The 16,031-nt window shown below is 43.1% G+C and overlaps 1 protein-coding gene across 1 annotated transcript in view; it reads left to right on the forward strand.

Annotated features, from left to right (window-relative positions):
* Positions 1 to 9,923: 9,923 nt before the first annotated feature.
* PPA1 (inorganic pyrophosphatase 1) overlaps positions 9,924 to 16,031 on the forward strand; it is a 36,869-nt gene continuing 30,761 nt past the window's right edge. Inside the window, exons 1-2 of the mRNA XM_007167737.2 lie at positions 9,924 to 10,111; positions 12,517 to 12,575. Of these exons, the coding sequence (XP_007167799.1) occupies positions 10,048 to 10,111; positions 12,517 to 12,575 (123 nt within the window). The 5' untranslated portion in view covers positions 9,924 to 10,047. The remainder of the gene's footprint in view (positions 10,112 to 12,516; positions 12,576 to 16,031) is intronic.

Raw genomic sequence — 16,031 nt, forward strand, 5'->3', positions numbered from 1 at the left:
GCCCCTTCCTTCCTCTCAAGGAAGGTGGATTGGGGAGGAGAGCTGGAAATACCCACAAAGACTTTTTGCCTGATGGTGGACCAGAATGCTCACAGAACCAGAATCCCCACCCTCAAGCTCTTGGTCTGGGAAATGAGAGTCTATTGTATTTACTCTCGTAATATCTGGCCTGAGCTGTTCTGTGTATGCTCTCTATGACCCATGTATTGAGCAGGCTGCCAAGATCCATCATGACCCCACCCTGGTCACGGTGTCTGGGAGTGATGGATGAGGGTCTTAGGAAAGCGTGTGCTATCCTGTCCCTCATTAGGTAGTGCATGTGTGGGCCCCATTTCTGGTGCTGTATCAGTGTTCTGTGTCACATAGGCCAGAGGATTCCTGGCTGCTTGCTGTAAAGAACTCTTGACTCCAGGCTCTAAAAATAGACCAGAGCAAGGGCCCTCTTAAACCCAAATGCTTGTCCCTGTGGCAGGGGGGAATCTGTTGGGAGACACTGTCTGGTCTCTCCTCTGGTGTGTTTCTCCCTTCGCATGGTCTCCCCAACCACAAAATCACAGCCTTTACAGCTGGGGGGAGACCGGGGCACTCACCCAAGCCAAACTTCTATCAAGGCCCCTTTGTTTTACTTCCCCCCAAAGATGCCATGCTTTGAAAGATTGGGCCTGCCAAAACAAAAAACAAAACCTGCACTAGGCCATAATTCATACATTTGCCGTTATTTTTATTTCTTTAAAAAAAATCTGTCAAAGGCTATGCCTGCTGGTTCAGATTTGATTTGAATTAGGCATTGATTTGATGCTTTCATGAGGGGTGAGGCCTTGTGGGTACCTGTGGAATGTCTGGTTTTTTGTGTATGTGGCAAAATATATACAACATAAAAGTTACCATGTAACCATTTTTAAGTGTACAGTTCAGTGGCATTAAGTGCCTTTGCATTGCTGTGTAACCATCATCACTATCCGTTTCCAGAATTTTTTTAACATCCCAAACTGCAATTCTGTACCCATTAAACAATAACTCCCCATTCCTCCCTGCCCCTGGTAACCACCATTCCACTTTCTGTCTCAGTGAATGTGATTACTCTAGGTACCTCATGCAGGTGAAATCATACAGGATTTGTTCTTTTGTGATCGGCTTATTTCACTTAGCGTAATGTCTTCAAGGTTCATCCATATTGTAGTAGGTGCATAATTTCCTTCCTTTCAAAGGCTGCATAATATTCCATTATATGTATATGCCAGTCATTATCCATTCATCCATCGATGGACATTTGGGTTGCTTCCTCATTTTGACTATAGTGAATAATGTGTGGAGTTTTAAGATATTGGAAGTAGCTCCTGAAAATAGGGTGTGTGTGAGCCCTGAGAACAGATGCCGCAGGTTGGGACCCAGAATCTTTCCCAACTTGGCATTTATGGGTGATGAAGCGGAGGCTCAGGGAAAGCTATGATTTGTCTCATTCCCCTGTGCCCACCCAGCTGCTCTGAGCTTCTGTTGGGCTTTACTTCTTGACTAGAGTAGCTAGAAAATTGTATGCTCCCTCCATGAGGTCATATTTTATGAAGGTATTTTTATAAGTGTAGGTTTATTATCCTGGCTGGAATCCTGTGACCCAACACCTGGGCCCTGTCAGGGGCCTTGTCCAGTTACCCCAAGGCACACAAGGGCAAGCAATATGGACTTCACCCCATGTGCCATCCTTTGCCTACAAGCTGGTTGGGTCGCCTAAGGTGACTGCCCTTTCATAGGCAGCAAGTTTGGAAATGAATTGGATGTGTGATAGGGGAAAAGGGCCAGAGGCCTGTTGACCCTGAGCATCCCCACCCCAGCGAAGCTCTTGAAGGGACTCCGTGTCCTGTCCTGCCATTTGCAGCATGAGCGATCATTCTAATCATGGGTCTCCACTGAGGAATGGCCTCTTGACTTGACCAAGACCATGCAGCACTCAACAGACCATGAGCTGGAGGTGGACTCCCGGCCTGGACCCCACAAACCACAATCTGCCCAGCCCTCTGCCGAGGACTTTCTCTTGGGGCCTGGAGGACACGAGTTGACTTAGGTTGGAATGGAGGGCAGAGCTGGCAACTAGGATGAGAGCCCCCCTATCATTAGTCTACTGTGTATTCATCCAAAAATCCAGGTGACAGCCAAACTGAGAGCTGGATGGACAAAGCATTCCTATTAAGCTCTGTACCTTTTTGCATCTGTTTCCTCAGCTCACCCCTCAGAAGTGCCACTGAGGAAAGATAGATGAGAAGGAGGTGACCCAAATGGGCTTCACTGCAAGCAAACAATGTGGAATCAGCAATAGACTTCTTGTTGAATAAGCCAATTATTTATGTTTCTGGAATTTTATTGTTGGTGTTTTTTTCTCTCTACACAAATACTCCATTGTGGAAATTTTACAAAATTTAGATAAGGGAAGAGAAGAAAATAAAAAGCACCCAAGGGCTTCCCTGGTGGCGCGGTGGTTGAGAATCTGCCTGCCAATGCAGGGGACACGGGTTCGAGCCCTGGTCTGGGAAGATCCCACATGCCACGGAGCAACTAGGCCCGTGAGCCACAACTACTGAGCCTGCGCGTCTGGAGCTTGTGCTCCGCAACGAGAGGCCGCGATAGTGAGAGGCCCGTGCACCGCGATTAAGAGTGGCCCCCGCTTGCCGCAACTAGAGAAAGCCCTTGCACAGAAACGAAGACCCAACACAGCCAAAAATAAATAAATAAATAAATAAAAAATAAAAGTAAAGGAATTCCTTTAAAAAAAAAAAAAAAAGCACCCAAATCCCACCACAAGAGGTAAGTAGGGAATCATTTTCTATGCATATATATGTTTTAAAATTTTATAACAGCTTTATTAAGGCATAATTTGTATACCATAAAATTCACCCATCTTAACTGTACATTTTGATGAGTTTTAGCTATTGTATACAGTTGTGTAATCACCACTACAATCAAGATACTTCCAGCATCCCCCCAAAATTCCCTTGTGCCAATTTGTAGTCAACCGTCTCCCCTCCTCCCTGCCCCAGATAACTACTCATCTGATTTTGGAAGGTCATATACTTGGAACAATATGGTGTGTAGCTTTTTGAGTCTGGCTTCTTTCACTAAGAATAATGCTTTTGAGTTTCATCCATGTTGCAGCATGAATCAGTAGTTTGTTCCTTTTTATTGCTGGGTAGTATTCCATTGTATGGCTATATGATATTTTATTTGTCTATTCATCAGTTGATAGACATTTAGGTTGTTACCAGTTTTTATGAATTTATGAATTATGAATAATGCTGCTATGAACATTCATATATGTCTTTATATGTATATATGTTTTCGGTTCTCTTGGGTAAATACCTAGGAGTGGGTTGGCTGCGTTGTAAGTGTATAGTTTAACTACGCAAGAAACTGCCGAAGTGTTTTCCAAAGTTGATGTGCCATTTTGCATTCCCATCAGCAGTGTATGAGAATTCTAGCTGTTCTTGCCAACACTTAATAGAATCAGTGTTTGAAAAACTTTCCTGGGGCTTCCCTGATGGTGCAGTGGTTAAGAATCCGCCTGCCAATGCAGGGGACATGGGTTCGAGCCCTGGTCCGGGAAGATCCCACATGCCGCGGAGCAGCTAAGCCCATGAGCCACAACTACTGAGCCTGTGCTCTAGAACCCGCGAGCCACAACTACTGAAGCCCACGCCTAGAGCCTGTGCTCCGCAACAAGAGAAGCCACCGCAATGAGAAGCCCGCGCAACCTCAATGAAGAGTAGCCCCGCTCACCGCAACTAGAGAAAAGCCCGCGCGCAGCAATGACGACCCAACGCAGCCAAAAATAAATAAAAATTAAAAAAAAAATAAAAAACTTTCCTGATGACTAGGGATGCTGGGCATCTTTTCATATGCTTATTGGTCATTCTTATTTTATTTAAAGTGTTTCGAAACCTATCTTTAGAAATATGATTATATTGAAATGTAATTATACGATATGATTACATTGTAGAGACTTTAGTACAAAACTTTGCCCTGAATCTAAGAGGAATTTATCACTAATGGAGGATTTTTAAACCCATCAAGAATGGGTTTAAGGGGCTTCCCTGGTGGCGCAGTGGTTGAGAATCTGCCTGCCAGTGCGGGGGACGCGGGTTCGAGCCCTGGTCCGGGAGGATCCCACATGCCACGGAGCAAATGGGCCCGTGAGCCACAATTACTGAGCCTGCGCGTCTGGAGCCTGTGCTCCGCAACAAGAGAGGCCGTGATAATGAGAGGCCCGCGCACCGCGATGAAGAGTGGCCCCCGCTTGCCACAACTAGAGAAAGCCCTCGCACAGAAACGAAGACCCAACACAGCCATAAATAAATAAATAAATAAATAAAATTTTAAAAAAAAACAACTCACATTATTTAAAAAAAAAAAAAAAAGAATGGGTTTAAAGCAAGATAGATCCTTTGAAAGGATCCTGTGGATAGAATGTGGTAGGGGTGGAGGGCTACTTTAATAAGTGATTAGGAATGGCCTCTCTGAGGAGGCGAGATCTGAATATAGATATGAATGAAGTGAGAGAGGGAGCATGTGAATAGCTGAGGAAAGAACAACCCAGACTGAGAATATCATGTGCAAAGGCCCTGAGATAGGAGAGGGAGCATGAGAAAGGAGGTCATGCACATCAAAATGGTACTGAATTTCAATAATTACATTTCTGGTCAACTCAAAACATTTACTGAGTGCTTGTTAAACGCCAGGCACAGTACTAAGTGCTTTGTGTCTGTTATTTATTTCTCACAACAGAGCATAAGCTCCATGAGAACAGGAGCTATGTCTATTTCACTCACTTTTGTGGACTCAGATCTAGGACACTGCCTCGTAAGTAGGAGACACCCAATAAATGTCGGTTGAATGAATGAAGTAATTACATAAACAGGTATTTCTTATTATTCCCATATTATAGATGGAAAAACCAAGTCTCAAAGAGTTAAGTAACTTACCGAAGGTCATATAACTAGATGGTGCTGAAGCTGACTCAAATCTTGGCGTGTCTGACCAGGAAGCCCAGATTTTTGCCACTCCCTCAAGCTGCTGTGAATTCTCCTTCCTATATTTGGGAAACTGAGGTTCAGAATAAAAGAGGCTTGATGGAGATCCCCTTTAATCCTAAAAATAAAACCAGCCAGCCACAGGCTCCAGACTGCTGTTTTAGCCATAAGACCACATTTCCATCACATTCAGTGGCTTCCACAGATCTGAGATGGAAGGAATACCAGCAGTTTAAGTAAACGATGTGCATTTAGTCTGATCCAATACCACATCAAGCCTTCCTGGCAGCCATGGGCTGAAAGAAATCATCCTTTGGACTCTGCCTTGTGGTCACTGATGAGGTGAAAGTTGCTGAACTGGCTGTCAGGTCCCACCTTGAGTTGTTTGTGTTCTCTTAGTAACTGCAATGCCCAGGCCTTTGAATCCCATAACCAACAAATGCTGCTGTTGTCATGTGCAAGCAACCAAATGAATGTGGGTGGAAAAACCCAAGCTTGGTGATTTGGGCAAATTAGCTTATCTGTCACATAGCCAGTGGTAGTGTTAAATCACTCTCTGTTTGAGGAATAATCACTCCCCACTGCCCTCTGTCTTCCTCTCTGCTGTAGCATGTGTTAGGATTTCATTCCTTTTTCAGGCTATTAGTCTATTTTAGCCAAGATATTTTGACTTCAAGTAACAGAAATACCCAATTTAACTGGTTTAAACTCTATGAAATTTGTTATCCAATGCAATAAGAGATTCAGAGGAAAAGTAACTCCAGGCTTGGTTAAGTCAATAGCTCAAAGATATCTTAAGAATTCAAGTTCTTTCCATCATTTGCTTTGCTAATCTCTGCATGTCAGCTTGGTTCTCAGGCAAACTCTCTTGGTGGTTAATGCCTCATAAGAGGGCTGCAGCAGTTTCAGTTATTTGTGTTAGCAGAGCTTTGGCTAGATTATGCTGCTATAACAACCTCTAAAATTTCTGTGGCTTCAAACAACAAGCATTCAGGAATATACTCTCCTTTTAAGATAAAACCTTTTCTGGAAACACTGGGCAACCTTCCCTTCATCCCATTGGACAGAATTGTATCACATTTGCATGCCTGAAACAAGTACTGACAACCATGATTGTCTTAGCTTATTTAAAATGCATTCCTTTGCAGGGGGAGGGCGGAGGGATAAATTAGGAGTTTGGGATTAACATATATACACTACTGTATATAAAATAGATAACCAACAAGGATTTAGACTGTATAGCACGAGGAGCTATACTCAATATTTTGTAATAATCTATAAGGGGAAAGCAGCTGAAAAAGAATAGACATATATGTATAACTGAATCACTTTGCTGTACACCTGAAACTAATACAACATTGTAAATCAACTAGATTTCAATAAAAAGAATAATAAAATAAAATGCATTCCTTGAAGACAGTGGAGGGGCTGGCTGCCCTGAAGCAAAGGTATGTATAGAGGAGTAGATTCCTGAACACATTTAGGATTCTTTTAGAAAGGAGGAGGTAATATGGTTATTGGGCAGGCAACTAGCAGTGTTTGCTATAATATTCAAAACTAAAGCCATCATTTTGCTTACCCTCCATCCTAACCAAACTATCTCAGTAAATGACACACCATTCAACCAGTTGTCGTAGCCAGAAACCTAGAAATCATCCTCAAATCCATCTTCCTCATCTTCTACTCTGTCTAACCAATGATCAATTCCATTGATTCTACCTTGAACATAGCTCTGTAATCACTCATGTCTTTTGCCACCCAAGTCCAGGGCACCACCATCATCTTTTACCTGGGCCGCTGCAGCAGCCTTCTCATTGTTCTCCCTGCCTCTGTTCTTGCTAAAATTCAATCCAGGCTTCAAGCTGCTAACAGAGCCACTTTTAAAAGCAATTCTGACATGTCACTTTCCTGCTAAAAACCCCTTCTAGGTTTTTCATTTCTCTTTTGGAAAAAGTTCAACCCTCATGTCATGCCTTCCAAGGCCCTCCACCATTTAACTCTGACCACATCTCTTCATAGTCTCTTTCTGTCTTCTACCTTGTCCCTTTTGCTTTATTAACCCCTTGTCATCTTTCAGGTCACAGATTAAGGGTCACTTCCTTGGAGAGGTTCTCTGCTCCCACAAGGCAATGCTTTGTACTTCCTTTATCACTCTACTTATCCAAACCATTTTTTGGGCAGCACCCCACAGCTTGTGGGATCTCAGTTCCTTGACCAGGGATTGAACCCGGGCCGCGGCAGTGAAAGCTTGGAATCCCAACCACTAGGCCACCAGGGAACTCCCTCTACTTATCCAAACTTTTTGGACGTATTTGCTGAAGACTGTCTTCCCTTCAAACTATAAGTTCTGTGAGGGCCCAAACCATACCTTTCGAAGCACTACATCCCTACCACCTAGCACAGACAATAGTCACAAGTGTTAAATAAAACAGTTACAGATTTGAAAGTTTTCCTGTTATAGGACCTAGAGGTGGTAGTTGACACCAAATATATACATAAGGTAACCTAGGGAGAGGGTATCTCTAGAGAGAGAGAACATGAGACGTTAGAAAGACAGTGATGATCAAGATGAAGGGATGAATGGGACTTCCTTGGCGGTCCAGTGGTTAGGACTCCAAGCTTCCACTGCAGGGGGCACCAGTTTGATCCCTGGTCGGAGAACTAAGATCCCACATACCAGTGCGGTGCGGCCAAAAATAGAAGAAAAAAAAAAAAAGATGAAAGGATGCAGAGAAGGCTAAAGGGGAAAATGAGAAATGAGTGGCCGGAGAAGTAGGAGGGATGTCAGAAGGACATGTAGTCACAAGCCAAGGAAGAGAGACTGCATCAGGAAATTGGAAGTGCCTAACAGGGTCCACCACAGCAAAAAGGATATGGACTGAAAAGTGCCACTGGTTTGGTTACAGAGCAAGAAAGACAACCTTTGAGAACAGTTGGGTTCATCCTTTGTCAAACTGTTATACTTAAGAAGGTATTTTTGCCCTCTTTTTCATTAATTCCTCTATCTATTGGTTCAGCAAAGAGTCATTAAACACCTACTCTAGGCCAGGTACTGTGCTAGGCCCCAGGGGGACATGAGAAAGAGAACAAGGTCCAAAGGTCCTGTGGGGTTCACCAACCTTGCCTGCAAGGGAAAGTTACAAAGCACTGACTTCTGCCCCAGCTTAGGCAGGGCTTGGCTTTTTACTGGAGTTGGTACTTATTGGCTCTCTGAATACATTCAATATAAGAGCTAGCATGCAAGTCCAGAGGTCAGCAAGACTTTATTTGCTTGCTCTGAGCTGGCAGGAAGCAAAAGGGAAAGTGCGTGTCACACACTATTGCATCATTTCTGTCTGTTCACAAGTCAGTCACAGATGAGATTCTGGGGTTTTCTAAGAAAACTAGCACCATCTGCTCAAAGGTAGAAAACTGACAGCACAGTTCAGTCGGAAGAGCATCCTTTTATTTATTTATTTATTTATTTTTGGAAGCGCATCCTTTTAAGAAACTCTCCGAACATGAGCCTACTTAGTGTTCACTCTGCAGAGATTCCCTTAGCTTTCAGTAATGTGTTGCATTACTGACTAAACTACTGCTCTACTTTTTTTTTTTTCCTGCCCTTGTGTTCTAACTACAGTAAAGATGTGTGGTGTAGTGTTCAAAAGGTCAGTGAGTCATGACCTTCTGAAGATTAATGGGAGTCTGGCTGGAGATAAGGGAGGAACACTCTAACTGGAAAATTATCTTACTACGTTTTCATTTAGTACAGGGAGCACCTCATTTTATATAATAGATATTGATTTGAAAAAAAAAAGAGTTTAAGTCAAAATGTCATAGAGGCACATTATCTTTAATGCTCCAGAAAATCAAGATCATTTAAAGAAGACCAGCCCATCAAAAATTTAAAATAAAACTAGGCATTTTTCGAAATAATTTTGTAATCAAATTCGTGAATAATAATTGCCTAATTTGAGGATTCTGAAATATACAGTAAAAAAAAACAAAACACATAGAACTGGGGAAGTAAGTGATGCAAATATCTGCCCACAACCTCAACCGACTTTAGCTTTTGGGGTCTGGCCTGACACCATGAAACAGTGGTATAAAAACAAGCTTCAAGGAGCTTGCACCTGAGGAAATGTCCTCAGGGGACTCTGAGCTCACGCCTGGACTTTCCCAATGCTTCCATCTAAAGTCCTAGGGGACGTGGGGAGGGTTGGGCAAGCCGGGGGAGCAGACTGAATCCTCCACTGGGGAGAGTGGGAATAACAATTTACACTTCCCGAGTGCTTACAACAAGCCAGGCTCTTCCTCCAGCTCTTGACGTGTATCAGCTCAGTTCATCATCCCAGCAACCCTTGAAATCGTTACTATTAACATCTCCATTTCCCAGGTGAGAAACTGAGTCACAGAGGTTAACAGCAATTTGCTTGATGTCATACACTACAAAGTGGGAGCTGCTACCTAGCCGGTAGCCATTACAGGTGTCAGTAATATGTCTTAACTTTGCTTAAACGGATCAGAAAACCGCTCACCTTTAAGACTGCTTGGCAGGGATTGCCAGGTAAAGCAGCCGACTCCTAAACGTCTTTTGAGATAAGGAATTACTCTGCGGAGAAGGGTGTGTGAGGCAAAGGTGAATTCCCAGTGTGCGTGAGAGGCGAAAGGTCGACGGTCAATTCTTAGCCTGTCGAAGCTGAGAACGTGTTACCCACCTCCGTCAGAGCCCCAAAGCCCGCCAGCCCAGACGGATCACTCAGCCAGAGCCGGCCGCCAGCCACGTGGCCCAGCCTGGGAGCTGAGGGGAGGTTCGCGGAGGCGCGGCCCGAGGGGGCGGGGCTGGGGCGCTGAGACTCGCGGGCCCTACGGAGTGCGCCTGCGCGCGGGGTGGGCTCGCGAGCGCCAGCAGCGTTAAAGGCTGCTCCCCGCCCTGCTGGCCGGTCTAGTCACCGCAGTGCGCAGGCGCAGAGCTTACTCCTTGTCAGTTGGCGTCGCGTGCTGGCTAGTGGCTTTGTAGCAGCGGCGGCAGCGGCGGCTGGTCTCCGGCATCATGAGCGGCTTCAGCAGCGAGGAGCGCGCCGCGCCCTTCACCCTCGAGTACCGAGTCTTCCTCAGTGAGTGTCGGAGGCCCGCGGTCCCTCCCTGCCCGCCCGCCCATTCATTCCTGGGCCTCGCCTCCCCTCCCGCCCCGGCGGCTGCGGCCCGCGCTCGGCACCTTGTCCCGGGCGCCGGCCGGGCTCCTCGGGCCGGTCCCGGGGGCCTGGGCGGGCCTGGCCCTCTCATTTCACACGTCCCGCTCGCGGCCAGGACGGCGTGGGTCGGCGTTCCTCTTTCACATGCTCGATTGGACCTGAACCTGGGCCAGGCTAGTTTTGCAGGTGTCCGGCTTGGGCAGTGTCTGATGGGAAAAGGAAACCACTGAGTCACCCTAGAAAAGGTGTCTGGGGGTAAACTAATCCCCGTAAGAGGATTATTCAGTTTGGAGGAACGGCGTGGCGAGGGGGAGGAGGTGATGGTGGTGACTCCCTAAGACCTTAATTCCTCCACTATAGCTCAGATTGTGGGCACGTCGCGGGGTCAAGTCCAGGCCCTCGTCCGACAGACGGGGAAACTGAGGCCCAGGTCTGGAGCGATCGGTGGAGGACTGGACCCATCCCTCTGGGGCCCCAGTAGCGCTCCTGCCTCCCTGACGCATGCTTTCCAGTAGCACTGATGCTGGGAAAACGCCTTTTGAAACAGAAATCTGTTCCCCTCCAGTTAAACAGGTGACGTCAATCTGGGAAGCATGAATAAGAAAGTGCCAAATTTTGGCCCCTGTGCAGCGGATCGCGTCTAAGGGGTACCTCCCCTAAGTCTGCGTTTAGAGCCGAGGAGGCCGCAGGCTCCGCTTTCCTTGCTGCACCACCTTTAGCCTTGTAGATGGGGGAAAGCTACATCGGGTTTATCTTTATCCTCTTACCACCTCCCCGCCCCCCGCCCCCAAAAGATTATTAGAGATAACGGAGGCGTTTCTATTTTAACTTCTTTACAATTTTGTTCCCAAGGAAATGGGCAGGTGCCTTGAATTCTATGAGTTCTGATGTATGAAGGGCAGTAAAGAGAGAGGAGGAGGGGATGAATGGTAATACTGAAAGGACAAAGCTCCTAGCAAAAAATAGGCTGGTGTGAGAGGAAAAGGAAAGTGAACTATAAAGTTACACAACTAAAGTTTAGATTGCCATTTAAAATCCAGTGACGTGTGGGACCTCCCCCACCCATTTTATTTAATTTCAGAATTCAGCAACAAGGGCAGTGCAGGAACTTTTGACAAATAGTTCCCTGAACTGTTTTTCTGGAGTTAGTGTTGGCTCCAGAATTTCTCTGTAGGAGGGATTTAGAGAGGTGACCCTCTAGTTTGTAGGTGTGGGGGGGATGATTAGGGTAATTGTTTTCAAGCTATATTTGCAGAACAAATACAGTTTTTACTTAGATTATGTATTGGTAGTGAGTACTATATAATTTTAATTTAAAAATCATAGATTTCTTAATATCCTTCCTTAATAGAAGATTTTTACCTCTATAATGTTACATTTGCCAATCTCTTTAAAACTGATAGTGGGTTGGATCGCAAGTCACTATTGACACTGAAGGGACCAGTATGCCATTGGGGATGGTCACAGATCAATTTTGCCTATTCCACTTTGAGTTTTTTTGTCTTTTTTTTTTTTGGCCACGCCAAAAACTAAGATCCTGCGGCGTGCAGGATCTTAGTTCCCCAACCAGGAATCGAACCCGGCCCTTTCACCGTGAGAGCACAGAGTCCTAACCACTGGACTGCCAGGGAATTCCCTCCACTTTGAGTTTTAATCGTGAAGGGATGCAATGTGGACTGACCCTTAAGGTTTCCTAAAGAATAGTAAGGAAGTTTTAAAATTACTTTTTGGATATGGTAGTTAGGTCTCTAGAATACAGAAATTACCTGTGAAAGTGCTGTTACAGCTAGATTATCCTTAAGAAAAATCCTAATCTAAGATGGCTCTGTCTCCCTGGAACACCACTTAAAGCAACATGGTTTATAATTTGGCAAATTGGTCCCCTGCCTTCTCCCAGAGCCCAAGTATTTCATTAGCTCTGTTAACTGTTAACCGGTATAAAATCAAACAATTTGGTTGCCTTTTGTATACCAGGCACTGCTAGGCTCTGTGATACAAAGGCTTGTAAGGCAGTCTCCACCCTCACCATAGAGGTTAGTACCTTTTAGACCCCTAAGGAACATGTAGGATGAAAACCTAACCTGATCTTGGAGCAGTCAGGAAGGTGACGTATATAGCCAGTTTTTCTGGGGTGGGAATAAAATCTGGTGAGTGGTGTTGATAATGGGAGGAGAGAGGGTATGTGGGAAATCTTGGTACCTTCTGAATTTTATTGTAAGCCTAAAAATTCTCTTAAAAAAAAAAAAGTCTTAAAAAATGTGTACTTCATGCATCTGGAAATATAATTAACCAATAGAAGCAATAACTTTTTCTAATTAATTTTGCAGAAAATGAAAAAGGACAATATATATCTCCATTTCATGATATTCCAATTTATGCAGATAAGGTAAGACATCCTTCTCTGACCATAGTCTCATTGCTCAGATCAGTTAGTTCCACATACGGATTTTCTTATATGTCTTAACAAGTGCTTAAAATGCCTCATTGTGCTGTGAGTTAAAGGTGCATTGACTAAATAAGGAGACAGTCTTAAATCCAGATTATTTGGTTAGAAGAAGCAACTATAATTTGGAGAAGGAGTAGAGGAACAGAAACAAATGTTTTAAAGCTGCCTTGGTTAAAAAAGAATCACCCAGAATTGCTGGTAACTCTTTTTGTTTTTATTTTCATTTTTGCCTTTTTATATTTCCTATATTTTTTTACAAAGATCATGCATTGTTGGTGCAAATTTAAATAGTTATTTTTTTAAAAAGCCATTGCTTCTTTTAGCCTCCCTCCCAATAAGAGAAGTTTGTGCTATATTTAGGAACTGACACAAGGACAAATGTCTGATTCTTTTTTATACCTTAAAATTTTTTTTCATTCAACCAGGAAGGATCCACACTGAGTGCAAATCTTTTTGAGTCTTAAAAGCTTCATAGGTTATTGATCTTCCTTAGCTAGATGTCAATATGTAATACATGTGAATATCACATTCCAGTGCATGTCTAGAATAATAAAGATGAAATCTTATCCTTGTGTGTGCTGAGTCTTACTTTTTTTCTGTGCTTGACTATCAGAAATAGATAAATTCATGTACTTCTACCAGGAAGATTGCTACAGTTCTGCACTGACACTTGGACACTGGCAGAAAATCTAACCTGAATGTTGCTTCTGAGCAGCCTGCCTGAGCTGGGCTCTAGCTGGAGACAGTGGAGCAAACAGCCCGAGGGCAGTTATGTGCCACAGTTACAGGAGGGACCACTAATTGGCATGTGTTGTCCTGTGGGATTCTCAAAGCTGTATTTATTCAGAAACTTTTAATTTGTTACATCTGATTCCCTGGGAGTTGACAAGAACTGCAGAATCCTTCCTTCCTCTTGAATTGGCATCATTTGGTTGGCTTAAATTAGCTGTTGTATAATTAGTATGTATATCAAAGTACTTTGCAGTAACATCTCAGACCATTTTGAATAATGAAGAGGTATAAAATGATGACCCTAAGTTTACTGATGGTACCTTGGCATACAGCTGTACTAAGGAAGGGAAACATTTTCTTGACCTGTAGCTGGGTTTCTTTGCATTCATAAGTGTCTTAGCCTGTTTGGGCTGCTATAACAAAATACTATAGACTGGGTAGCTTATAAACAGCAGAAATTTATTGCTTACAGTTCTGGAGGCTGGAACTCTGAGATCAGGGTGCCAGCATGGTTGGGTGAGGGCCCTCTTCTGGTCACAGACTTCTAGCTGTTTCCTTATGTGGTGGAAGGGGCTAGGGATCTCCCTGGAGCCTCTTTTATAAGGCACTTATCCCATTTATGAGGGTTCTACCCTCACGTCTTAAGCATTTCTTAAAAGTCCCACCTACTATACCATCACCTTTGAGGGTTAGGATTCCAACATATGAGTTTTGGAGGGACACAAACATTCAGACCATAGCCTGAAGTTATTGGACAATATTCTAGCCAAGGACCAGAAGAATCATAGCAGTTATGGTGCCTAATCTTGTTGCTGCTGCAAGTTACCCCAAAATAGGAAGCTGAGACTACAGTTTGGTGTCGTGTAAAACATCTTCACTCAGGTTACTCTGCAACTCCTTGAAGTCTTTTACAGGACTGGTTGTATCTGTAATCTGGGATTACTCAAATGAAGAATCTGCCCTTTGTACCACATTGGGCTGGCTCAAAAGTACAAGCTCTTGCAATGACTCTGGATTTCACCAGTGGTCCAGACCTCAGTGAACTTCAGCACTTCAGATTCCTGCCTCAGAGGCAGGAAAGAGTTCTTTTTGTTTTGTTTTTAAGGAAGTTTAGTTTATACAAAGCACAAATAAGGGTGTGGTACACATAACCTATTTTGGATTCTAGCCTAAATAAAAGATCTGATTAATTCCGTTGGTTACAGAAGAGTATGGTTTTTGAAAAAAAGAAATTTCAATGTGATTAAGTTTATGTAAATACATTTTTGTGTGGGTAGCCATCGACTTTATCCCTAATATGGTCAGTCATTTGAGGGGTGATAATGAGGGAATGTGCCTTTAACACAACTCAGCTCTATAAGGAAAAAATGCCCAAAGGCTTATATTCTACTCCACATCAGAACCTTTCAATGTGGACAGCATTTGATTTAGTATATGTGTTATTAGGTAATCCATCCAGCCAGTTCTGGAAATCCTTGTGACTCAGATACCCTACTTGGGTTATTTCCAAATCCACTGGGTGAAAGAAGGCAAAGGCAAGGACTCACTGGATGTATATATATTGTAGGGCTGTTCTTTTCTTTGGGTCTATTTTGGAATCAAATATAAAAACACCTGTAGCTCAAAGTGTCTTCTGACATAAAACTTCTGAGATAACAGAAAATTTAAGAATCCAGAACATAATGAGCATAAACAGTGTGAAACACTGGGTAGATTAAAAGCTTTATCTAAATCTTAGAGTACTCAAGTATCATGACTTGATGTTCTAATTTTAGAAGTTTAGTATTTTCTATTCTATATCTTAAACTTCCATGTTAAATACTAGTTCTAACAATATAGGCTTCTGTAATGTTTTTCAGCTGACTGTTGGGGGAATATATAAATATGGAACTTTTCTCCTATAAAAAAAAAGTCAAGCTACTAGTCAAATAGGTGGGTGCTTCAGAAACTGAATAGGATATCTTTTGCAGTTGTGTATCCTTCTTAAATTTTTAAAGATACTATCTTACTGTACCTGAAACTTTTAGAGGAGATATGCCACCCAAGTAGATGCTTTTTAAATTATGGCTGAATCTTGAACAATGCGGGGGTTAGGGGCCCTGACTACCGTATAATTTACAGTTGGCCTCCTGTATCTGAGATTACTCCATATCTGGAGAGTCAACCGACAGATCATGTAGTTCTGTAGTATTTACTATTGAAAAAAATCCATGTATAAGTGGACCCACACAGTTCATACCTGTGTTGTTCAGGGGTCAGCAGTACTCACTTCCCTACAGGGTTTGCTTTGTTTTGAATTTTCTATTTCTTTTTGTAGACAGTTCTATAAATGGAACTTAAAAAAATGTCACCAAATTAATCATTTAAATACTGTTGGTTTTCTCCAACTTTATATGTATATAGAATGGTTGGGGTTTTGTTTTATGTTTTCCACACCAAAGTTAGAACTGGCAGCATAGATGAAAACTGATAACAAACTTAATTGGCATGTCATAACTAAGAATAAACTCCTATTTTTTCCCCTCAGATGAGCTTTAAGGTGACTAAATTTTGAAAACAGATATTCTAACCATAATATCTGTGGTTTAACAATTTTGTCAAAAAGATAAAGTTGTAAAACAAACTTAACAAAACAGAAACAGACTCATACGTAAAGAGAACAAA

Source organism: Balaenoptera acutorostrata, chromosome 16, assembly GCF_949987535.1.
Source record: "Balaenoptera acutorostrata chromosome 16, mBalAcu1.1, whole genome shotgun sequence".
Lineage (NCBI taxonomy): Eukaryota > Metazoa > Chordata > Mammalia > Artiodactyla > Balaenopteridae > Balaenoptera > Balaenoptera acutorostrata.